The 25,503-nt window shown below is 37.9% G+C and overlaps 2 protein-coding genes across 8 annotated transcripts in view; one reads left to right on the forward strand and one right to left on the reverse strand.

Annotated features, from left to right (window-relative positions):
* SPAST (spastin) overlaps window positions 1-707 on the reverse strand; it is a 61,850-nt gene extending 61,143 nt beyond the window's left edge. The window contains exons 1-2 of one of the 4 annotated variants that reach the window (XM_057740769.1): window positions 589-655; window positions 5-241 (exon numbers count right to left, since the gene is read on the reverse strand). In XM_057740769.1, the coding sequence (XP_057596752.1) occupies window positions 5-161 (157 nt within the window). In that variant the 5' untranslated portion in view covers window positions 162-241; window positions 589-655. Of the gene's footprint in view, window positions 1-4 lie in introns of all 4 variants that reach the window. The other 3 variants (XM_057740770.1, XM_057740767.1, XM_057740768.1) reach the window with 3 other exon arrangements.
* DPY30 (dpy-30 histone methyltransferase complex regulatory subunit) lies at window positions 237-24,051 on the forward strand. Of its 4 annotated transcripts, none has more exons than XM_057740774.1 (6): window positions 237-254; window positions 13,595-13,693; window positions 13,793-13,864; window positions 13,950-13,997; window positions 21,618-21,760; window positions 23,712-24,051. In XM_057740774.1, exons 3-6 carry the CDS (start codon window positions 13,829-13,831, stop codon window positions 23,782-23,784), a joined length of 300 nt encoding a protein of 99 aa, XP_057596757.1. In that variant the 5' UTR covers window positions 237-254; window positions 13,595-13,693; window positions 13,793-13,828; the 3' UTR covers window positions 23,785-24,051. The 4 variants fall into 4 exon arrangements, with proteins under 4 accessions (XP_057596757.1, XP_057596755.1, XP_057596758.1 ...); XM_057740775.1 differs by lacking the exon at window positions 237-254 and adding an exon at window positions 22,531-22,599 and having other exon boundaries at window positions 13,479-13,693; XM_057740772.1 differs by lacking the exons at window positions 237-254; window positions 13,595-13,693 and adding an exon at window positions 13,464-13,556.
* The last annotated feature ends 1,452 nt before the right edge of the window (window positions 24,052-25,503 follow it).

The raw sequence follows: 25,503 nt of genomic DNA on the forward strand, positions 1-25,503 counted from the left end.
TTACCTTTCTCGTCCTCATCGATGCGCAGAGCAACGGAGATGCACTCGAAGGCCTGTTTGTGGAAGGCTCGCACGCGCTCGGCCTCCCCGCCTGGCACGGGCGCCGGGGGCGAGGCCGAGGCTGGCGCCGGCGCGGCCCCGGAGCTCCTCTTGGCGGCCATGAGGGCGCGGGAGAAGCGCTGGCAGAGCCACACGAAGAGGAGCCCCAGGTGGAAGGCGACCAAACGCAGCAGCGCGAAGCCTACGAACAGCGGGTAGGAGAAGTAGTACAGGTTTCGCTTATGCGGCGATTGGGGCGGAGGGGCCGGCCTGGGGGCGGGACGCGAGGGAGCCAGGCAGGGGGGCGGAGGCCGGGGAGGCACCGGGCTGCTGGGGCCGCCGGAGCCTTTCTTCTTCCCTCGTCCACCCGGAGAATTCATTCACAGCTCCCACTGCCGCCGCCGCCATAACCCGCCTCCCGCAGACCGACGGCGGCCAAGCGACGGCGGCGGCCACTGGGACAAGGGCCACAGACCCCCGCGCGCCCGCCGGTCCCAGGAGCTCGGCACCTCCGCGCGCCGCTCGCCGGCCCCGCCCCTTTCTCCTCACTCGGCCAGGAGCACAACCCCTTCTTCTCCTCCTCCTGCGGTCGGTAGCTCCTGCCCCTCCCTCTCTCTGTCCTCTCAGCCGCTCGGCAACTTAGAACGGCGGTCGGGCGCGCACGCGCACGCGCACGCCCTCCCGAGTTTTCTCCGGCGCGTGCGCGCACGCCGCCGTCTTTGTTGCCCTGAGCCCATAGTGCGCCTGTGCGGCGCCCGTCCCTGCATCCCTTCCCCCGCGGAACTACATTTCCCAATATGCAGTTCGGCCTACGCCGCCCTTAGGGACCGGTCGCTCAGTCGACTTCGCTGACCCTGGGAACTCCTCAGCAGGGAACCTAAGCTATCAACTCACGGAAGGGACAGCTGCAGCTTCGGGTCGCTCGGCTAGTTCACAGGGCTGTCTTACGGTGTCATAGTTTTCTTACATTTCTTTCAGCATTTTCTGCCAATCTTCCGCAAAGGGTGGTTGATCTGAGTTCCATCGCGGAAATAATGGGTCCCAATCTGGTAATTATTATCTGAGAGGACAGCAGTTGTAGGGACGTACAGAAACTTAAGGTCACCGAAAACGAAAATGTTAGCTCATTGGGATGAAATCATCAGTTCAAGAGGTTTAATTAAATTAGCATGTGTTTAGAAGTCTAATCTGAAGAATTAATGTTTGAATAAGGGAATTCTTGAGTTTTGCGCAGTAATCATCCCATACTTCCTGAGCAATCCAGACTGGGCTTTTTATTTTATTTTATTTTAAATTCTATTCGATGTCGCTTCCTTTGGAGAACTACCTATTTACCTCTGCTGCATGTATTCTAATGAGTTGCAAGCACAGAACCCCGGCTCCCAGATCGTTGAGGTGGAAACATTAGATTAATCATACTGTCCTAGAAACTGGAATCTTGGATGGAGACACACTTGGAATAGAAAGCAGTGAGAATTGAGTGCTTTAAAGATCTGCCCAATCAGTTCATTTCATTGAGATTCCCCAGAACTACCAGGTTCCTGGACTCGTCACTTACTTGATAATCTATCCGAAAACTATTCAGTCTATTTCTCTATTTTTCTGCTTCTCTTTCTCCCTCCTTCCTCTTTTTTGCCCCAAGCTGAGGAATCCTAATTGATATAAAGACCCCATTGTTTACAGTGTGAGGTTTACAAATGCTTCCAAGAATCTCCACATTCTGGCCACAACTTAATCTTGCTTTTCCCAACCACTACTCCCCTGCAAATATAGGCTACTGCAAAAATGACCCACTCCCTATTTCCCTCTTACTGCTTCCCACCCCTTTTCCTGCCTCTGTGCCTCTGCCAGTTCCTTATTCTGAAATGCCCTCTCTCTTTCACATCTGATTCATTTCAATTCCTACCTTCCCTCCTTTGAACCCTGTGATACTTTTTGTTGTTGTGTGAAATCTATTAGATTTACACATATATCATGTAAGCGAGATGTTTTACAATTGGCTCTCCATATCCGTTGTTCTGCATCCGAATTCAACCAACAGAGGATGGAAAATATTTGAAAAAAATTCCAGGAAGTTCCAAAAAGCAAAACTTGAATTTGCCACGTGGCCTGCAACTATTTACATAGTATTTACATTGTATTAGGTGCTGTAAGTAATCTAGAGATGATTTCCAGTATATGGTAGGATGTGATTAGGCTATCTGCAAATACTATATCATTTTATGTAACAGGCTTGAGCATGCCTGGCTTTTGGTATTGAGGAGGGGCTTCCTGGAAACTACCCCCACCCCCAGGAAACTGAGAAACAACTGTATAACATATATATATATATATATATATATATACACACACATATATATATGTAGTTTAAAGAAAAATAATAAAGTAAACAGCATCTATTTTAAGAAAAACTAATGTAAGGGTGGGGGGGACTCGAGGGGGGGGCGTCAAGGAAAGGAGGGAATACGGGGATATGTGTATAAAAACAGTTGATTGAACCTGGTGTACCCCCAAAAAAATAAAAAAAAATAAAAAAAAAAAAAAACTAATGTAACCAGTTCCTTGAAGCATTCTGTGAGTCTCTCCCTAATCTCAAACTTTTTTCTCCCCATGTAGAGCAAGCCACTATCCTGAATTTTTGTGGGGTTTTTGTTTTGCTTTGGTTTGGTTTTTGCTGCACTGAGTGGCCTGTGGGATTTTAGTGCCCTGGCCACAGATCAAACCTGTGCCCCTTGCAGTGGAAGCACAGAGTCTTAATCACTGGACTGCCAGGGAATTTATCCTGAATTTTGTACTCATCATTTTTTTCTTTTCATTTTAGTTTTGTGTGTATATTAACATATGTAAATATGTTGTATAGTTGCCTGATTTTGACCTTAAACAAATATAATCATACTGCATGTATTCTTCTTTATTTGATTTTTCTGTTCAATATTAAGTGTTTGAAATTCCTCCTTGTTGATTTGTTTTCACTGCAACTGTTAATGGGTATTTAGTTTGGTGCCAGTTTTTTTTTTTTTTTTTTTCCTTAAGTAACTAACTTTTTAACTTAGCCAAGACACTGCCCAGTAGTAGAGTGGTTCTAGAGTCAGACTGGTTGCGTTCAAACCTGTGCTCCACCACTTTCTGTGATCTTGGACTAGTGACTCGGCCTCCACATTTGTAGTTCAGCTTCCACATCTATTACATGATAATGGAGCAGTAGGCAGTGCCTGGAATGAAGCTGCAACTTGATATTTGTTGAATGAAGGACAGTTCTCCCACATCTCCCTCTCTACACATATACTGTAATCCAGCTAAAATAAAGTACTGGCAAGTTTCAGAGCACTCTTTGTTCTTTACCAGGACCACAATTATCCTCAGGTCATTTTTCTTTCCCTTAGAATTGCTTTTCCTCCTACTTCCACTGTCAAAATCCTTCAAGGCTTAGCTCTAATATTATCTTCTTGATAAATCCTTCCCTTATTACCTCCAGCAGAAATGATCTGATTTTTAAATTCTTATGACAATATGGTTGTGTTACTCTATGACTCTTCTATTATATTATGTTATTGTTATTTAAATACTTTATCACCTCCTGATGTAGATTATAAACTCATTTCAAGGCAATGGCCAAACTTTACATATTTTGGCTCACTTTCTGCACCTAGCCTGATGCCTTGCTTATGGTACTCATTTAATAAATATTAATAATTTGAAAAACAATTCAAACATGGTAATTGTTGTAGATTTCTGTTGCTGTATAATAAACCACTCCAAAACTTACCGACTTAAGACAACATTCATTTATTTACTCACAGTTCTGCTGCTGTGACTCAGCAATTTGGGCCAGGTTTGGCTTGGTGGTTCTTCTGCTGGCCTTCCTTGGGTTCATGTATGTGAAGGCAGTAATCTGCTGCAGGCTTGACTGGGGCTGGACGGCCTAGCTATTATCATTCACATGTCCAGATGCTGGTGGTGGCTATTGGCTGGGGCATGTATCTCCAGCAGGGTATTCCAGACTTCTTTATATAGCATGTGGCTTCCAAGAGAGCATAGATGCAAGGCCTCTTGAATCCTAACCTTCAAAGTTGCACAGAGTTATTTCTGCTGCATGCTTTTGTCAAAACAAGTTGCATGGCCAACTCCAGTGTAGGAGATGGGAAAATAAATTCTGCGTCCTGATGGAGGAGTAGCAAAGTCACATTGCAAAGAGGTATATACGGAGGGATGGAAGGAATTATTGCTGTCATCTTTGCAACTAATCTACCACAGTGATTATATGCAGAATTTCCTTTTACCTCAATTTCAGATTAGAGCTTAAGATGGATTGCTCACCTAAGAAAGCATTTCCCAACCAATTTGCTAAGTCATAAAAACATTCCTAGTTTCAATCCTGAGGTAAATAAACATACTTAAGTTTAAGGAGACAACAGCAACAATGATGATGAGGATGACTACTTCTACTAGCTAAAGTTTATTGAACCCGGATTTTAGGTTAAGCAGGTTAACTTTTACTGTTGTAGTCAATCATCGCTATTTGAGTTAAGCATTATTGTCTCCACTTTTTAAAGTAAGGAACTTGAGGATCTAACAGTCTGTTATTTGCGCAGCATCACATATTAGTTAATGACACATACCGTTTAGGGTTTTAAGGTTGAAATCTAGGCTTCCAAAGAAAAACATTTTTACATAGACTGTTTGTATTGTATTAATCATGAAATAAATATATCATTAGCCCCTGGAACAAGAATAATTTTCATTCCTGAGCATCCAGGTATTAAGTTTCTGGCCCCTGGCCTGCCACTTGCTAAGTCTCTGCTATCCAGTTGTTTTTAATATTGACTACTTTTCTGTGCCTTTGCCATTTTTTTGTTTGGTAAAAACATGGGCTTAAGAGTCAGAGAATACTGGGGTTGGTATTTTGGTTCTGCTGCTGATTAGTTGTGTGATATGGAGCAAGTTCTCTAATTAACTCAGCTGTAAAATGGGTGGAATAAGAATTAAATTACAAAATGAAAGAATACATCTGAAACCTCCTGCATAATACCTGGAATATAAAAGGGCTCAATAAATTTTATTTGTTTTTGTCTCTTACATGTACAATGCCATTCCAGAATTCAGACTCTGCTGGGATCTCAATTTTTAATAATCTCAGTTCATATTTTCTGCCTCTTGGAGTTATATCCCAGTCAAATCCATTTTTTGAATTAACATCTTTTTTTTTTCTTTTTATTTATTTATTTATTTATTTTTAAATTTTTTTAATCAACTGTTTTTATACACATATCCCCATATTCCCTCCCTTCCTTGACGCCCCCCCCTCGAGTCCCCCCCACCCTCCCTGCCCCAGTCCTCTAAGGCATCTTCCATCCTCGAGTTGGACTCCCTTTGTTATACAACAACTTCCCACTGACTATTTTACAGTTGGTAGTATATATATGTCTGTGCTACTCTCTCGCTTCGTCTCAGTTTCCCCTTCACCCCCCGCCCCCTCCCATACCTCGAGTTCTCCAGTCCATTCTCTGTATCTGCGTCCTTGTTCTTGTCACTGAGTTCATCAGTACCATTTTTAGATTCCGTATATGTGAGTTAGCATACAATATTTGTCCTTCTCTTTCTGACTTACTTCACTATGTATGACAGATTGTAGTTCTATCCACCTCATTACATATAGCTCCATCTCATCCCTTTTTATAGCTGAGTAATATTCCATTGTATATATATGCCACATCTTCTGTATCCATTCATTTGTTGATGGGCATTTAGGTTGCTTCCATGTCCTGGCTATTGTAAAGAGTGCTGCAATAAACATTATGGTACAAGTTTCTTTTGGGATTATGGTTTTCTTTGGGTATATGCCCAGGAGTGGGATTACTGGATCATATGGTAGTTCTATTTGTAGTTTTTTAAGGAACCTCCAAATTGTTTTCCATAGTGGCTGTACCAACTTACAGTCCCACCAACAGTGCAGGAGAGTTCCCTTTTCTCCACACCCTCTCCAACATTTGTTGTTTCCAGACTTTGTGATGATGGCCATTCTGATTGGTGTGAGGTGATACCTCATTGTGGCTTTGACTTGCATTTCTCTGATGATGAGTGATGTTGAGCATCTTTTCATGTGTTTGTTGGCCATCTGTATGTCTTCTTTGGAGAAATGTCTATTTAGGTCTTCTGCCCATTTGTGGATTGGGTTATTTGCTTTTTTGGTATGAAGCTGCATGAGCTGCTTGTATATTTTGGAGGTTAATCCTTTGTCCGTTTGAATTAACATCTTTTAAAATTTGTCTCAAGAAAAATAGTTCCTGGATATTATACTGGCTTTATAATCTCCCTGGACTGAAGATCCTAAACTTCTCAGCCATTTAACCTACAGTGAGACAGCCTTCCAGTTTTCAGATGGCAAGAACTTGCAGGACACTTAATCTTGAAGGGAATCTGGGCCAGTTTCACCAGGACAAAAAGGAGAAGCTGAGTACTGTGCTAACTAATCCAGGACATTTGGTCACTTTATCACTTTAACCCATTAATTTATTTAGAAAGCAACTATGACTAAATAGTATTTTTGGATATTTTAGCTCTCTTTCTCTTCTAAGGAAGTCCTCAAACCTTCAGTTTGCTGGTTTTTTTGATATTGAGCTGCATGAACTGTTTATATATTTTTGAGATTAATCCTTTGTCTGTTGATTCATTTGCAAATATTTTCTCCCATTCTGAGGGTTGTCTTTTCGTCTTGCTTATAGTTTCCTTTGCTGTGCAGAAGCTTTGAAGTTTCATTCGGTCCCACTTATTTATTTTTGTTTTTATTTCCATTACTCTAGGAGGTGGGTCAAAACAGATCTTGCTGTGATTTATGTCAGAGAGTGTTCTTCCTATGTTTTCCTCTCGGAGTTTTAGAGTGTCTGGCCTTACATTTAGGTCTTTAATCCATTCTGAGTTTATTTTTGTCTATGGCGTTAGGGAGTGTTCTAATTTCATGTTTTACAAGTAGCTGTCCAGTTTTCCCAGCATCACTTATTGAAGAGGCTGTCTTTTCTCCATTGTATATCCTTGCCTCCTTTGTCACAGATTAGTTGACCATAGTTTATCTCTGGGCTTTCTATCCTGTTCCATTGATCTATATTTCTGTTTTTGTGCCAGTACCATACTGTCTTGATCACTGTAGCCTTGCAGTATAGCCTGGAGTCAGGAAGCCTGAATCCACCAACTCCGTCTTTCCTTCTCAGGATTGCTCTGGCTATTCGGGGTCTTTTGCGTTTCCATACAAATCGTAAAATTTCTTGTTCTAGTTCTGTGAAAAATGCCATTGGTAATTTGATAGGGATTGCTTTGGATCTGTAAATTGCTTTGGGTAGTATAGTCATTTTCACAATATTGATTCTTCCAATCCAAGAACATGGTATATCTCTCCATCTGTTTGTGTCATCTTTGATTTCTTTCATTAGTGTCTTATAGTTTTCTGAGTACAGATCTTTTACCTCCCTAATTAGGTTTGTTCCTAGGTATTTTATTCTTTTTGTTGCAATGGTGAATGGGATTGTTTCCTTGATTTCTTTTTCTGATCTTTCATTGTTAGTGTATAGAAATCCAAGAGATTTCTGTGTGTTAATTTTGTATCCTGCAACTTTACCAAATTCATTGATTAGCTCAAGTAGTTTTCTGGTGGCATCTTTAGGATTTTCTATGTATAGTATTATGTCACCTGCAAACAGTGACAGTTTTACTTCTTTTCCAATTTGGATTCCTTTTATTGACACCAGACAATCTTGGAAGCAGGCCTATCTAAGGCTAGCAGTCTCAGGCCTGCTATGTTAACTCTTTTCTGCATATGCCCCATAAATTGGGGGGTAAAGGGAAGAATGAACTGGAAGATTTTTCTTTTAATGCTATTATACAACCGATTAGACTCATTACTCACATAAATATCTTCACCATTATTACCTGTGTTACATATAATAAAGTGACATATTTTCCAATTTAAAAAATTTATCTAAGTATGTTTGGCATTTTTGGTAGAGGAGCATGCCATGTGGGATCTTAGTTCCCTGACTAGGGATCGAACCCATGCCCCCTGCAGTAGAAGCGCATAGTTTTAACCACTGGATCACCAGAGAAGTCCCTGACCTTTTAATTTTAAAACAAATTCATGCTTTCAGTTAAAAAAAAAATCAAACAATATAAAAGTTGGCAAGAAGCAAAAATTTCCCTTCACTATTTTCCTTCTTCACAGGTAATCACTATTAATAGTTTGTTGTATATCTATCCAGGCTTTTTCCTATGTATATACAAGTATATATATGCAAAAAAAAAAAAAAAAGAATTTCACCACACGGACTTTGCTACAACGTGCATTTTTCAGATAAAATTATGTTGTGAATGTTTTTACATGCCAGACCTATAGAGCTACCTCATTCTTTTCAATGGCTACACAGTAGTCCATTGTATTGAGATATTGTAATTTAACCTATTCCCAATCTTTTTCTGCTAAAAACTGTGGTACAGTACTTATCTTTGTATCCTTATACATTTTTGTATTTCTATTGCTGTGTCAAAGTGAACATTTCATTGTATTTTATCTCTTTTGTGATAAGCTCATACTAAGTATGAACTCTTTACATGACCTTTGATAGCAAATACTTTTTGGCTAACTACTCAAAATCCATTCCCTTCCATCTCTCTTCCTAGCCATTGTAAGATTTTCCTTTGTGAAACCCATTCTGTCCCCTTGCATAGCAGTAGTGCAATTCAGGTGGTATTAATCACCACCAGGTCATATCTTTGTCATGTTTAGGGATGGCAGTAATTTAGGTCTGTGGCAATCAGCACATGGCATCTGCCTTATCAAAATGACTGGTTTGAGTCGGATAGATGAAAGCAAACTTCAGATTTTAGACCCATGAGAAGTGATGCTTTCCTTCCTTAAATGTGGAAAAGAAAGCATACAGCCCTGAATAATTCTAACAATTGTCTCTCAACCATGAGAAAAGCAACCTGAGGTGGAAGCTGATATATAAAGGAGAAATGAAGATGAGAACATCACAGAGAAACATGCAGGAGCTGTGACTAAACTTTACCTGATGCCCACCTTACTATTCAGTTGTTAGCCAGAAAGTCTCCTTTATTGTTTAGCAAATTTCAGTTGGGGTTTCTATTGCTGGAAACCAAAAATATATTAACCAATATATTTGTTCTCCATTTATGCACAGCCAGGAGCACAACCTTTGGAATTAGATGGATCTGAGTTGAAATTTCAATTAGCCATGTAATTACTTATGTAACATTGTGTGACGATTTTTCTGAATCTATCTTCTTTTATGGGGATAATCATACTTATAAGGGCATTAGAGTATTAAGTGGCAGAATAAGTAAATCACTTCACAATGTACCTGAACATAGTTGGATTTCTAATTCAATTTTTTTCTGCACTCTCCCATATATGAATGCATCATCAATACATTCTGATAATGATATTATAGAGGAAAAAATTTTCAACAATAATCTTGTATTAAAATGAGGTGGCATAATTATCAATTTCTATTTTACCACCAAGAGAAATGGTTTCAACATATTTTAACATGGAATGGCTCTTGGTATCTTAAAATTAAGAAATATCAAAGTTATATGTTGTGCCTATTACTTAATAACCCATGACCAATTTATAAACTTAAATTTAAATGATGATAGTCATTTGGATTCCAAAAAGAAAACATAAAGCATAAAAGTAACACTTTAAAAAATTGAAAATCATTCAGGAAATTTTAGAAAAAAATTTAAATATAGGTTCTTTTCAGAAACAGCTGAAGTAATTGACAATTTTAGGATGGGAAATGATATTAAGGTTAGCCTTTTCCTTCATTTTTATTATTCTCATTGCTGAGATATGTCTGTATCATAAAAATCGGAAGAATATGCTGTATTCATGTCTTTGAAAAGTCCTTTTGGTAGGTTCCTTGGGGATGGTGGTAAGTGTGCCTGGGCATGGGGTTTGGTAGTGAAGACAAGGAACTACAGGTAGAGTAGTTGTCTTCCTATATTAGCAACAAAAAACACTTCCTTGGAAAGTGACTTACCAAATCTGGAATATATATTTTTAGGTTGTCTTGAGAGGTGGTTGGTGTCCCTCCACACAAACTGAGTTCAGAGGGTCCATTTACACTCAATAAATTCTATGTATTTCTCTGTAAACACGTGTGCACATGTGTGTGTTGGATCATGTTCTTTATTTCTCTGAACACTTTCTTTCCCACAAATTATTTAAGAGGCACATCTCTGGTGGTCCAGTGGTTAAGAATCCGCCTTCTATTGCAGGGGACCCAGATTCGATCCCTGGTTGGGGAACTAAGACCCCACATGCCGAGGGTCAGCTAAGCCTGAGTGCCGCAACTACTCAGCCTGAGTGCAATAGAGCCCACGCACCACAAGCAGAATTCTAGTTCTAGAATCTATAACTACTATCTCCCTAAAACCCCAAGAAAGAAAGAAAGGCTAGAGACTAGTACTTTGGTGTAACTGCTTGCTATAAATTCTTTTGAAAAAATATTTATCACATATAAGAAACAAAAAATACAAAGATGAATATAAGATCTTTGCCTTTGAAGAACTCAAGACTCTAACTGTGTTTAACTATAAACAAAATATAAGGCAGGATGAGGTAAGTACCATAAGAAAAAGATATATTGGAAGCAGATGAGAGGAGTCCTGAACAAAGTTTGGTACTACAAGTCCAAATAAGAGCTAAATGTTGTTCTCATTCTTTTAATTTATCCCACTGTAGACAGTATTCAGTATTGCAATTTTTTGTCATAATGATGGTTCTCAGGGCCATCTTTTTACTTTATTTAAAATTTTAAAAATTGAAGTATAGTTGATTTACAATGTTGTGTTAGTTTCAGGTGTACAGCAAAGTGATTCAAATATACGTATGTGTACGTATATGTATATTCTTTTTCAGATTCTTTTCCCTTACAGGTTATTACAAAATACTGAGTATAGTTCCCTGTGCTATACAGTAGGTCCTTGTTGGTTATTAATTAATTAATTAATTAAATTGGCTGTGTTGGGTCTTTTTTGCTGTGCACGGTGAGTGGGTGCTACTCTTCATTGTGCTGTGCGGGCTCCTCATTGCCATGGCTTCTCTTGTTGTGGAACACGGGCTCTAGGTGCATGGGCTTCAGTAGTTGCAGCACGTGGGCTCAATAGTTGTGGCTCATGGGCTTAGTTGCTCCACAACATGTGCGATCTTCCTGGAGCAGGGATCGAACCCATGTCCCCTGCACTGGCAGGCAGATTCTTAACCACTGCGCCACCTAGGAAGCCCAGTTATGTATTTTATATATAGTAGTGTGTATATGTTAATCTCAAATTCCTAATTTATCCCCTCCCCCTTTGGTAACCATAAGTTTGTTTTCTATGCCATACTATTTAGAATTTTTAATTTCATATCAAAACAGCATTCTGCAGTATTTTGAATTAATTTTATACTTCCTATAACTTTCTTGCTAATTTGTTTACATCATTCCTGTTATTTACTCTTCTTTATTTATTTTTGCTCCGCTCTCTGTTGCTATGGGCTTTTCCCCTGAGTCTTTCAATTAATATGTTATAAGTGTAAAGACTTCAGTGAAGCTTTTTTTGTAAACCACATTGATAACTTTCTTCTAGCTTGAGAGAAACCTGGTCTATAGTTAATTTTTCTGTGTTTACTTCAGTGATCATTTTTACATTATGTCCTTTTTCTTCAGTAGTGTCAGTGTCTTAATTAAAATGCAATTCTGACTGTGAATCAACTCAATGTATGTTGTGTACCTATGATGTACCAGGCACTATGTGAAGCGTAAAGATATATAAAACAAGTCCCCTGCCCTGAAGGAGCTCACAGTCTAGCTTCCTACTTTACTAAAACCTATCAGTAAAAAACAAAAACAAAAACTGTCAGTACTTAGAAAATGTAAATTAGCAGCTCTCAGTTACTTTCTGGAATTTGGAAGGTTTTTTTTGTTTGTTTGTTTTTGAATTTAGAAATTTTTATGGAGTGCCTACTATGTATTGGGAAATGTATGGATATATAAAAACAGTAATGCACATAACTCTCCTCTTAAGTTTTCCCAGTTATTCTCTGATTTTACTTGCTGTTATTTTCCATTCCTGAAAAGCATTTAATCTTAATTTGAATTAATATATGTACTAGTCAGTTTTTATATCCTGTACATAAGCATCCACAGCTTTGCATCAATTCTACATGAAAAATTCTATATCCCGTACATAGATATCCAGTTTTTTGCATCAGTTCTACATGAAAAAAGCTGTCACCAATCACAATACGCATCAAGTACACATTATAAAATAAAACTTTAAAAATGTACCCACGAGTCTGGCTCCTAAACAAATTTTATTTACTTTAGATTTTTTAGCCATGCATTTTTAATGGAGTAGTAAAATGACACTGTATTCTACCTTAAAAAAAAAAACCTTGGGACTTCCCTGGCAGTCCAGTGGTTAAGACTCCACGCTCCTAATGGAGGGGGCACTGCTTGGATCCCTGGTTGGGGAACTAAGATCCCGCGTGCCGCACAGCAGGGCCTTAAAAAACAACAACAAAAAAACCCCAAAACCAAAACAAACAAAAAAAACCACCTTAATGTTATGATCACAAATATTTCCACATTTTTAAAGTCATGGCTTTATTCTAGTATATTGATATGCCATAATTTAGTCTCCAAATATTTTATATGAAGTTAAAATATTTCCATATGACAAAGTGCAACTACAAATGGGATTACTGAATCAAAGGCAGGCACTTTAATGAGTGTATCACTTATATTTACATTAAAATAAATGTAATTTACTGGAATTACGAGAATCCGATTTACTAGATCCTGTTTGCTATTTACAAATGTGTATAGGAGCCAAATTATCTTTTGCAGTTTTATAAATACAATAGGATAAATAGTATCACGGTTTGGAAAGCCAGCTGCATATTGCTAATCTTGATACAAATGTTAAGGTAGCACTAACATGTCAACGTTCACATATTTAAGGACTTGAATAAAAGCTTACTAAGAAACCCTTAAACTTTGCTTTTTCCCCACTTTGGCTTTAGAGTAAAACACTGACATTGTTTCGTAGACCGCTGGGTTTGGGTCTGTGATTTTCTAGTAAGAATTATCCAGCAAGTGGTTTCGGTTCCGCGAGGAAGAGCTTCGTCAGATTTCAGGCAGCACCGAGGGCAGGCCGGGCCGAACCCCTGCCGGCTGGCGTAGTCACTGGGTCTGCAGCTGGGGTGGCGCCTGCTCTGGGAAGGCAGGTCGAGGAACGACTCTTTCACAGACGCCGCGGCCACACCTTGGCCAGGACACTGCTTATCCCAGTGAGTAGCCTAGCATCGGGACGGGTCTGAATTCCTCCCAGCCCGGCCTCCGCTGGGGCGTTCTACGCAGGCGCGGCAGTCGTGCGACATCCGTCACTTACGGCGGAAGCAGTTTGTGCTGGGAGTTGGTGGCGCGGTGCAGGGCTCTTAGGAACGAACGGCTTGGGCGCGGGTAATCAGCTCCCTTTCCCCTTTCCGCTCCTCTTCTAGGTTCTTGGGAGTATCGCGGAGCTTCCGGACCTGATGCGGGCGCCCGGTCGTGGACTGTTTCACCCTGTTCCTCTACTGCTCGGGGTGCTCCGCGCCCAGGTGGGGGTGAGGGGCGGGGTCGGGGCTGGGCTGGACTCCATCCTGGCGTCTTCGTCTTGAAATCTCCCGGGTAACTCACGATTTTTCTTGTTTTCCAAGACTGGTATCCGGGGACTGTGACTTGCAGGGTCAGCCATGGAGCCAGAGCAGATGCTGGAGGGACAGACGCAGGTACCAGGAGGCCCTGGATTCAGGGTGGTGGTGTGCAGCAAGGAATAGTGGCTGATGTCTCTGTGACCTGTGTTTTGTTTTCTAGGTTGCAGAAAACCCCCACTCTGAGTACGGTCTCACAGACAGCGTCGAGGTAACTTGCCCAGTTGCTATGCTGTATCTCTGTGTCTCTTAAAACCTGGAGAAACCTTGGGATCCATGTTTACTAGGTTGCTTTGCACAAGGGAAAACTTTTATTGTCATGAACCAAATAGTATCCAGTTATGGGCAGCTTGTTTTATTAGCGGTACTAATGCTTCGTGGTATGCAGACGTACAAATCAGCTGAGTCGAGAGGCAGAATTTCGAAAATGATACAGAGAAACAAACATACATTAGATGGAGATTGTCAGAATCGTTTTGCTTGGTGGCTATTAATGCTTTGCAGGGATACTGCATTGGAAGAACATCAAAATTAAGAAACCGATTGTTTTTGTAGCAAAATAGTGTGCTGGTGAAGTCAACATTTAGTAAATGTTGATATCTTTGCAGAATTCAGTAGGTGGCATTGGAAGCTATAACAGGCAGTAGACAGTTTTTGCCTTACAAGGTTAAGTCAGAGAGCACATGTGAAAAACTTAGAAAAGAAGGTGTACTTCTATAGAGCTTTTTTCATACAGGTGCTAAGAGGTTGCTGTCTAAAAGAAAAAGTTACTTTGTAAATTTTGTAAATGAATGAGTGAATGCTGCAACAGCTCAATTAACCAGAGCTAGGTGGGATTGGTTAGGAAAATAAAGAGTTCCTGGAGGAGATGTGTATGTTTTATGGGGGGGGGGGGACACATTATCAATAATTAAGTTTGGGTAAATGAGGGCAGGAGCATTTCCAAGTAGAGCAGTAATAGTAATATTAGCTCTTTTGCTCAGTGCCAGGCACACTCGTAAGTAATTTACATGTATTTTCAGTCTCACAAGGCTCAGAGAAGTTGAGTAACTTGCTTAAGGTCACCAGGAAGTAAGTGGAGAGCTGTGTGTTAAACCTAGGCAGGCTGACATTTTTAAGGCGGAATTAAATTATATTGCTGATATTGACCAACTCCTAGAGTTCCCCAGCATGTGGAGTGACTACTCTGTGCCTATAAAATTGCTAGGCATGTTTATTGGTTTGATATCAGGGTTAAGAGAATCCGAGTCTTTTCATAATGCAATTTTTTATTTGAACTGCTCTGCTGAATCAGGTGAAGATACTCTATGCTACCGTGTTTTAGTCATTTAAGAGACTTCTTTTAGGCATCCACAGTCTTTTCTCGATGGTGTTTGTATATGGAGGCAGAGCCATGATACAGTAGAGCAGTAATACCAAATGCTTTTTGTCAAACCCTCAAACCAATTTCCATGGTAAAGTGAGAAAAAAATGAGAGTGGAGTGAGTGAGTGATGATGATACATTACTCGGTGATTGGTTTTCTTGCTTCCATAATTGTAAAATGCCTGTTCTTTTAAGAGTTAATGTTGATAGTAAAATAATAATTATGCTTGTTTGTTTTTACTTGGTAAAATAGAGTTAACCCTATGTTAGCCTTTTTAATTCATTGTATTATTTTAGTTTTAATTTGCTTGTTTGTGATATCTCAAAGTCTGGAAACCACTGCTCTACAGCTGCTGCTGCTGCTGCTTTTTCTCTTAGAATTCCATTTTATTTCCATTATTGACTTGTAATTTTTTTAGGTGGTTGCTCTAGGACTTATCCTATGGAAGTTTAACTTCCCATAATTTACCTTCAAGTGGTAACATATCTTTTCATGTATGGTATAAGGACCTTGCAACAGTATCCTTCCATTTCCTCTTTCCTGGCCTTTATACTATTGTTATCATATATTTCTACATATGTTATAAACCCTGCAATTGATTATTTTTATTTTTTTCTTTAAAAAGTCAATTATCTTTTAAATTTTATTTTATTAAAAATTTTTATTGTTTACTTAGCATTATGGTTACTTTATAGCTCTAGAAAATTTAGTTTTTAAAACCATCAGATTACATACATATTGATAATGAGAGTGCCCCACCCCCCAATCAACTGTATATCATGAGGCTTCTCTAACTGAGTAGAGAATATTACAAAATTACAAAAGTAGCTGGTTACAGTTGAGCTGTCAAGTAAGTATCACATTTCTGTAGATTGAAAAGTTGAATAAAAAGAAAACTGATGTTACTGATAAGTCACTGAGTGTATTTGAAAAATCCAAGTTACATGCACATAGACGAAAACTGGTTACAAAAACCATTACATTACTCTGTGTTAACATTTTGCAATGTTTTAAACATTTCAATCATGCAACAATAATAAAGATCAGAATGAATTTTATAAAGGAGTTGATGGAAGCTCAGCAAAGGTATTTAACATATTGTACAATTCAACTCACAGTTGCATAATACATCCAATTCCCCCAAATTTATCTATATATTACAAAATTGAAATGCATACTATTTCCCCCACAATTCCTCCTCTGGCCCGGTTCTCAATCAATAACCTTACCTATAAACCTTTCTGTTTAATCTTTTAAATCAGATTTGATGGGTAAGTATGTATAATCATTATTATTTCAGAACAGATACCAAATTTAGTCATATGCTCAATCTTCAGTCACAATGCTTTCAAAAGGCATACTATTGTCTATGAATTTTCAAGCCTAAGAAACCGAGAAAACTGGCAGTTAACAATCTGATCTAAGTAATTGTGTAAACTACAGTAATACTAAAAACCTGTGTGTGCACATTTCTAAAAGGATTTCCTATTTGAGAAATGTTACTTAATGGGTCTCTGAAAGGAAAACTGTCTGACTACTGCTCTCTGATGTAAAATGCTTAGGTGACCACAAATATTTACCCAATTGCCTAACAAGCTTACAGTTGGGCCTTTAAAAAATATATTCAAAGCCACAGAAGTAATTATGAAAATAAAATTTTGGAAGATCATAGCATAAGATATATATAGAATTCCTATTATAATGGTGCATCCAAAATAAGTCTGTCCTAACAAAGCAGCACAAAATCAATTTAAAAAACAATTTGAAATTAAATACAGTGGGAAGTATTTTTGTTAAAATCCTCAACCAGAATTCTAAATGGCAAAAGAATACTGTCTCAAAATATACTGGATTTACATGTTAATATTACTATAATGAACTCATGCCAGATATAATTTCAGGTTACCAATTAGATGAAAACAAATTTTAGAGCTATTTTTACAAGAGAAATAAATGTACTTCATGATGAAGGCACAGCAATGTCTAAAGAATTTTTGATACATTTATCACAAGATTTAAACTTCCTTAACTAACAACACATTACAATGAAGTTTCTCAGAAAGTGTTTAAAATTGATTTAACATGCCAGGAAAATGATCATTTTTCTTTTGAGATGCATTTATGTAAATTATGTAAATTGCATTGAGGTCAGTTTTACACCTGGAATTAACCATCCCTAGCAGAAGTACCAGCAGCTAACAGTGCTTATTTATATTACATATAACTTAGCTGGATGTTAGACTGTGCAACTGTTGGTGCCCGTCTGCTTGTAAAGGCAATGCTCTGGAGACCGTCTTCTCACAACAATGGGCAAGCAGGTTTCATTATTAGATGTTCAACAATAATCCTCAGTTCATTAAACAGAGTCTGACCATGTGGATTTCTTCAAGAGGAGTATCAAAGAGTAAGGAATCTATAGTGTATAAAAGGCTGGGGCAAACTTCCTTGACCACTGAAAAGCCTAAAAACCGTAGCAGGCATCAAGAATATTTCATGGCAAGCAGTAAATTTCAGAATATTCTGTTGATTAGTGCTGAATTTATCCAAGAGAGATCTCAGCAGAGGTAAACTATTGGAACCCTTTGCACCAAGGATCTTTATCATTTCCCATCCTCCTGAAGGGCAGTATGAAACAAAGAAAATAACACCACTGGGAAAATATTCATTGTTAACAGGGTAGGAATTAACGAGTGAATACAACAGGTAGTGGCAGCTGTTCTCTAATAATGCCTGGGTCAGGAATGCTCTGCTTAACTCTTTGCTGCAGCCTCAGAGCACTAGCCAGAGCGTTTGCCAGCCAAGCATGTTGGTAAAAGCTTGCCGCTTCATGCAACCCAAGATGAGTCAGAACAATGAGCACTAAACTGAACGAGCGAGAAAGCGACATTACCACGTCCAGTTTATTGACCGTCATGAATTGCACTGCGCCCGCCCCTTGGGGCTGTTCGAGGCCGTATCCACGAAGGGGGCTGCGGGGAGCTCACAGGCGTCCGGGAGCCTGTCCGGCACGGCCAACAGCACAGCTGGGTTTTTAGAAAGACTAGGGCGAAGGCAGAGCTGAGGAACAAGGCCCAACAGGGCGGACGTAACGCCCCCGGCTCCGGGTTATTGTCGAACCGGAAGTGCTCCTTTCATTTCCGTCCTTTTATCGTTTTTAAAGAGATTTAAACAGTAAGAAAGGAATGTTTCACATTTATCCATATACTTGTCATTTCGGGATTCTTCATTCTTTTGTATAGGTCCGGCTTCCCATCTGGTATAATTTCCCATTCTCCTGAAGGGCTTTCTTTAACATTTCTTGTAGTGGAGATCAGCTGGTAAGGAATTCTTTACGGTTCTGAATGTCTGAAAAGGTAATTATTTTGCCTTTGCTTTTGAGCTATTTTTGCCGAGCATTTTCTCCACTGTCTTCTGGCTGACATTGTTTCTCATGAAAAGTCGGCTATCATTCCTATCTTTGCTTCTCCACAGTTAATGTCTTTTCTTTGTGCTTTTAAGATTTTATTACTGGTTTTAAGTAACTTGATGATGATGTGTCGGTGTATTTTTTTTTTTAATGTTTCTTATGGTTAGGATTCATTGAATTTCTTGGATCTTTGGGTTTAGAATTTTCCTGAAATTTGAAAAAATTCAGCCATTATTTCTTGAAATATTTTCAAGTATTAGCTTTATTAATTCTTTCCTGTGTCTTCTTGAATGTATGGAATATATTATAATAACTGGTTTAATGGCATTGCCTGTGCTATCTGTATCGTTTCTGAGTCTGTTTCTGTGAGTTGGTTTTTCTCTTCATTATGGGTAGTTTTTTCCTGCTTCTTTGCTTGTCAGGTAATTTTTATTGGAGGCTGAGCATTATGATTGTTACCTTGTTGGGTACTGGTTATTTTTGTATTTCTCCATTCTTGAGCTTTGCTCTGGGACATGGTTAAGTTACTTGGAAACAGTCTGATCTTTTGAGGTTTGCCTTTAAGCTTTTTCAGGTGGGACCAGACCAGCCTTTAGTTTAGGCTTAATTTCATTCTCTTGTGTACTCTACCCAATGCTTCATGTATTATGAGGTTTTCCCATCCTGGGTCACAGGAACATGAACTACTTCTGGCCTGTGTGAGCTCCAGGGATTGTACCTCCTGCTTCTTCCAAGTGGTTTTTTTCTTCTGGCCTTGAGTAGTTCCCTCACACTCATGCTCTCATAAACACTCACCTGAAGACGTGAAGGCAATCTCTTAGCCTCTTTCTGTGCAACTCTCTGCTCTCTGTGAAACTCTCCTCTTCAGTATTCTGCCCTGTAAGTTTTAGTTCTCTTGGTCTTCCTGAATTTTCAACTCTGTCTTCTCAACATAGGGAGACTGCAGGGCTCTGCTTAGGTTCCTTCTCCCTGAGTTTTGTTGCATAAGTTCTCCAGGCAAGATGAAGTAAGCTGGGGCAATCATAGTGTTCACCTCATTTCCCCCCCCCATTTTTGTGATCACGGTTCTACACTTTTAAAAGCTTAATTTCTGTGTGTGTGTGTGTGTGTGTGTGTGTGTGAGATAGTTTGGATATAAATAGTGAATACTGTAGTACTACACGATTTGCAGTTAATTGAATCCACTGATACGAAACTGTAGATACAGAACCACAAATATGGAGGAACAGCCTATATGAAGGGCCAACTATAAGTTATAAGTGGATTTTTGGCTGGGCAGAGAGTGTTGGTGCTCCAGACTTCCTCATTGTTAAGGGTCAGTGCCCCAAACCTGCATGTTGTTCCAGGCTCATCTGCGTATTTTTTAGATTAATTCAGGATTTTAACTTTACTAAAATTAAGCATAACAACTGGCACATAGTGGGTAGTAAATGTTTAAATGAAATAAATGAGAGGATTTGGTCAAGGAGCTTATAGGGTCTATCAGAGTTGCTTAGGCATTGCTGTTTCTTGTTGAAGGTATTGGGATATCATGTAACTGACTAGTTTTTATCATATATGGGTACTTGTTGAAATTTAGTGATGAACAATGTTTCTTAATTCATAGGCAAATAAAATAGCTATTTCATACATTAAATAAGTATAATTATTTTTATTAAGTCCAAAAATTAGATTGAAAAATCATAAGCAAAACTAGACAAGTTACCTGACATAGTTCTGGCAGGTGTTTTTGGAAAGCATGGTATGTATGTTGTAGTTATATGCTTAAAATTTTTTCTCAGTTTTTTTATTTATTTATTTGGTTGCACTGGGTCTTAGTTGTTGCAGGCGGGCTCCTTAGTTGCTGCATGTGGGCTCCTTAGGTGTCGCATGCAAACTCTTAGTTGGGGCATGTGTGTGGGATCTAGTTCTCTGACCAGGGATTGAACCTGGGCCCCCTGCATTGGGAGCGGGGAGTACTAACCACTGTGCCACAAGGGAAGTCCCTTTTCTCAGTTTTTACAAAATAAAATTTTCTTAAAAAAAAATTAAGTGTAGAAATTTTTCTTTTGTAATTGTTGACTCATTTATATTCAGTTCTAATATGATTGGAACAAAAGTTTTTTTAAATGAAAGTGCTCTTAATAGTGTTTTGTCTTTGAGATAGCCACTAATTTCTAAATTTCTGAAATGGTAGATATTCAGAAGAAGGCAAAGTTTTTCTGTAAAGTAGTTTCTGATGCTCTGGATGTCAGATGACTCTATATAAAAAGACCAGATTTTGGGGGGTTCTTAGGTGTAGAAAGTATAAGTCATCATTTCCTAAACGTCACTTAAATATCACATTAATGATCTTTCCCATATTAGTCATTTCTTTTGTTTTTTGGCTATTTTTACTTAATGTTTTTTCTTGAATTTACTCACTTAAAAAAAAATAGATGCATTTGTTTTAAAAAGAAACATAAATGGAAAAGCATTCTCAGTGTCGTAGAGGGTAACCATAAAAATAAAAACAGTGAATACAAAACAATGGTAATAAATTTTAGCTAGATTCTGTTGCCAGTTGAAGTCTCTGAGCCTGAAGCCTGCTCTCTCTGTTAAGAAGGCAGTTTGGCAAGTGTTACAGAAGTGTTAAAGACATGTTGGTACCAAACTGAGACTTTGTCCTTGATATTATCTGTGATGAAAGAATTGAGACAGGACTAGTTTTCTCATTGTGATTCAGTGCTACTTAGTGTCATGTCCAGATTTTTTGAAGCACACTGTAAGAAAGTATTCTCATGAAGAAAAGAAAAAGGACTTGTGTTTACTCCTAAAAAGACAGAAAGAAAGAAAGTAAGTGTAGGATCTGGAGATATGACATAAAAAGAATGAGATATTATGGTGCCTTGAGAAAATGCTTGAATTAAATTTAGAAATGGATCTGATTTTATTTTGGCAGAGAGATCTGCATTTCAATACCAGCTTTCTAGTCATTGATTTACCTTTTCTATTAGTGTTATATTTCCATTAATTTTGGTTTAGCACTCAAAATAATGTAGTTATTTTTTAATATTCATGCATTTTTTTTTAATTCACTAGAGGATAGTAGAAAATGAGAAAATTAATGCAGAAAAGTCATCAAAACAGAAAGTGGATCTCCAGTCTTTGCCAACTCGTGCCTATCTGGATCAGACAGTTGTGCCTATCTTATTACAAGGACTTGCTGTGCTTGCAAAGGAAAGGTAAGATAATAGTGTCTGCAAACGGAGTTACCAGAAAAAGCAAAATAAAAACTTCCCTAGTTGAAATATCATTAGTTATATATAGTTATTTTTTACCATCTAAGGAATTTATAGATATTAAAGATTTTTTTTTAAAGAAGTCAGCCATAATCTCAATTCAGACACTTATTTTTCTACTAGTCTTGGATGATATGCATGTTTGTAATCATGGCATGCATGTGATTTAATATCTCCTTTTTACTTAAAATAATAAGATAAAACTTTTTCCATATCTTTACAGAGCCTTCATGATTTAAATGAAATTATAATAATACCACAATTAACTTAAGCATTTTCTTGTTGAACATTTAGGTCCAATTTCCTTTCTTATTATTGGTCACCAGGTAGTTTATCTGTTTTCATATCCTTTTGCTTTTGTTTAATTATTTTCTTATGATAAATACCCAATAATTGGTTTGCTATTTCAAATGACATGACTATTTTTATGGTGTTTGACACCACTGTCATATTTCTGTCCAAAAGTTTATCCTTAAAATTCTTTCAGTATCACCATAGCCTCAAGTGCATGCGAGTTATAAACCTTTTTTTGCCATGTTGTTTCAATTTACATACCTTTGTTAATAAGATTACAGTTTTTCTCTTTTCTGTGCAGTGTTTTTCCCCAGTAATTCTACCTAAATCCTTTTTGTATAAGTAAATCCAATAAGAAAATTTTTTTGTAAGTTATATTAGTTAACACTTATTGGGTGTAAATTATGTTTTTCTCAAAGACTAATAATGAACACTGTAGCAAACTGACATAACGTGATAAGGAACTTGATGGAACATATCACCTTACGGTAAGAGTGAGTTATTTAGAATAGGTGTCTTACTTAGTTTTAAGTTAAAAAAAATTAAATGAGTAAACATTAAGCATTTATTTTGGGTTGTTAATAAAATAGGATTTATTTATGACTGCAGGATATGTCTTGGCTCCACTACTGACAATTAAAATGCTGGCATCTTTTATGCATTTTTGTTCTTTTTCTAAAGAAGGCCAATATATTAGAAATTCTAAATATTACTTTAAATGCTAGAAAAAAATTTTGAAGAAGTTTTAAAGTAACATTCTATTAGTAAATAGAAGTTTTAAGTAAGGGCATTCTAGCAAAATAATTCATCAAATTAACTATAAATATTATGTAACAAGTATGGTCTTTGTCTAGTTAGTTCAAAAGGCTGTTTAAAGTGCTAAGAGAATGTTTTGAGATCATTGTAAATGAATTCTAAATATGCCTTTTTATGGTAGGGTTTAAAATAGATGTTTATGCCAACTTTTCATCTTTGGACCTGTTTTATCAGCAAAAGTAACATATGTAAAAGTGATAAATATGAAATAATACCTCTATTTTATTAAATTTTTTGCCAGTTTTATTGAGAAAAAATTGACATACGTCACTATGTAAGTTTAAGTTGTATAGCATGGTGGTTTGATTTATGTATGTTGTGAAATGATTACCACATAGGTTTAGTTAACATCCATTATCTCATAGATAGATACAATGAGAAGGAAAAAAAAGAAAAAAAATTTCTTTTTGTTATGAGAACTCTTAGGATCTACTCTTTTGACAACTTTCCTATATGTCATACAGCACTGTCAGCTGTAGTTATCACGTACATTATATCCCTAGTACTTATAACTGGAATTTTATACCTTTTGACCACCTTCCTCCAGCTCCGCCTCTCCCCCACTTCTTAATTTTAAAATATGCTTAAGGGACTTTCCTGGCCGTCCAGTGGTTAAGACTCTGAGCTTCCACTGCAGGGGGCATGGGTTCCATCCCTGGTTGAGGAACTAAGATCCTACATGTGGCGTGGCCAAAAAAAAAAGGTTTTCATTATGGAACAATACATTTAAATTAACACATCTTGAATATAAATTTCTAAATTTTGGATTTCTTTTCCTTTACAGACCACCAAATCCCATTGAATTTCTAGCATCATATCTTTTAAAAAACAAGGCACAGTTTGAAGATCGAAACTGACTTATTGGGAAGAACAGAAAAATTTGGTTTCTACTGTAGGTTTACGTGATTAAGAGGCAACTTTAATTGCCATGATTTCCCCCCCTTTTTGGAAGTATAAGAACCTTCAGGACAACAGAACTTATTTTGGAGTTGCGGAAGACGACGTATTTCCCTTATTGATCCAATCACATACTTATTTAATGAGTGTATTGTGTGCAATTTTTTCTCAGATTGTCTTTAACTTTGTTTTTAAAATGACCTTCAAAATAAACTGTTAAAACATCATTATCTTACAGTAGTTTTTGTTTTATATGACAAATATTTTATGTGGTTCAATTGTTTTCATGTATTACTTATTCGTTGTGTCTTAGGATGCTGCAGAGTTTTACAACAGTGTGAAAATACACCAGAGTCAAGTAGAATATAAAAAACCTCAGCCTAGGGGCTTCCTAGGTGGCACAGTGGTTAAGACTCCGCCTGCCAATGCAGAGGTCACGGGTTCGATCCCAGCTCCAGGAAGATCCCACATGCCACGGAGCAACTAAGCCCGTGTGCCAAAAAAAAAAAAAATAATAATAATAAAATAGTATTTCTCACAATGAGGAATACTTTAAAAAAAAAAAAAAAAAAAAAAAAAAACCTCAGCCTGTTTTTCTAGTGTTGTTCCTGGACCTCTCAGGGGGTGGGATTTGGGCATCTTCAATTTTTAACAAACATCACCAGTGATTCTAATGCACAATAAATTTGGAGTGCAGTTATAAGCATTGCAGAGGGTGTACAATATCCATCAATGCTATCAACCTTTATGTTATTAATATAATAATAGCTATTATTTATTGCAATTCTACTATGTGTCAGACACAGAAACATTTTATTTAAGTTATCTCTAATGGAGCAACTCTGCACAGTAGATGTTGTTATTCCCATTTTGCAGATGAGGAAACAGATTGAGAGAGGTTAAGTGACTTGCTCAAGACCACGCTGCTGGTAAGTGTTTGAATGAGCATTCATACTCAGTTCTACCAATGTGCTGCTGATAGCTAAATGAGAAGAACTTGTGCTGTTAACATATTGCTGCTTTTCACAATAAAAAACACCAGCTAGTCCTTTTACTGGGTCTGTTCACTTTGTCCTGTATGATGAAATTGAGATCGCACACCAGGTCTGAAGAGAGCCAAGAAGGAAAAACATTAAGTAGAGCAGTGGTTTCTCAACTGGGAGTGATTTTGCCCCCCCCTTTCCCCAAGGGTCATTTGGCGATGTCCAGAAACATTTTGGTTGTCACAACTGGAGTAGGGTGGGGTTCTACTGGCATCTAGTGTATAATTGCCAGGGGTGCTGCTAAATATCTTAACAATGCATAGGACAGCCTGGGTGCCCCACCCATCTCCAAGAATCATCCAGCTCAAAATGTTAATGGTGCTAATGTTGAGAAACCTGGTTTTGGAAGCATATTAAAGACATGTCTCCAAGCTAAACCTATGAAGGGAAAGTTAGAAATTTAATGCTGATGAGGTGTGTGTTATAGTTCTCTTTAATATAGGAAAAGGTTATTTTAGTAGGAGTGACACTTTTGAGAAGGTGATATTATGGTTTTGATATGCATCTGCAGATCTATAGGTTTGAATAGAAAAACCTGGAAATACTGGGTTCTCCTGCTTATGTTGTAGTTTTCGCAACCGTTAATTTCATTAAATGTATTTTGGTGATTTGACTAACTCGTATGTTAATCTGCCT

This window comes from Hippopotamus amphibius, chromosome 7 (assembly GCF_030028045.1).
Source record: "Hippopotamus amphibius kiboko isolate mHipAmp2 chromosome 7, mHipAmp2.hap2, whole genome shotgun sequence".
Lineage (NCBI taxonomy): Eukaryota > Metazoa > Chordata > Mammalia > Artiodactyla > Hippopotamidae > Hippopotamus > Hippopotamus amphibius.

Excerpts from the sequence above, each read along its gene's own strand:
- DPY30 (XM_057740774.1), top strand. The coding sequence starts at position 13,829 with ATGGAGCCAGAGCAGATGCTGGAGGGACAGACGCAG. Across the intron at positions 13,865-13,949 it reads TGCTGGAGGGACAGACGCAG|GTTGCAGAAAACCCCCACTC; the intron begins GTACCAGGAGGC and ends TTTGTTTTCTAG. Across the intron at positions 21,761-23,711 it reads GCTGTGCTTGCAAAGGAAAG|ACCACCAAATCCCATTGAAT; the intron begins GTAAGATAATAG and ends TTTCCTTTACAG.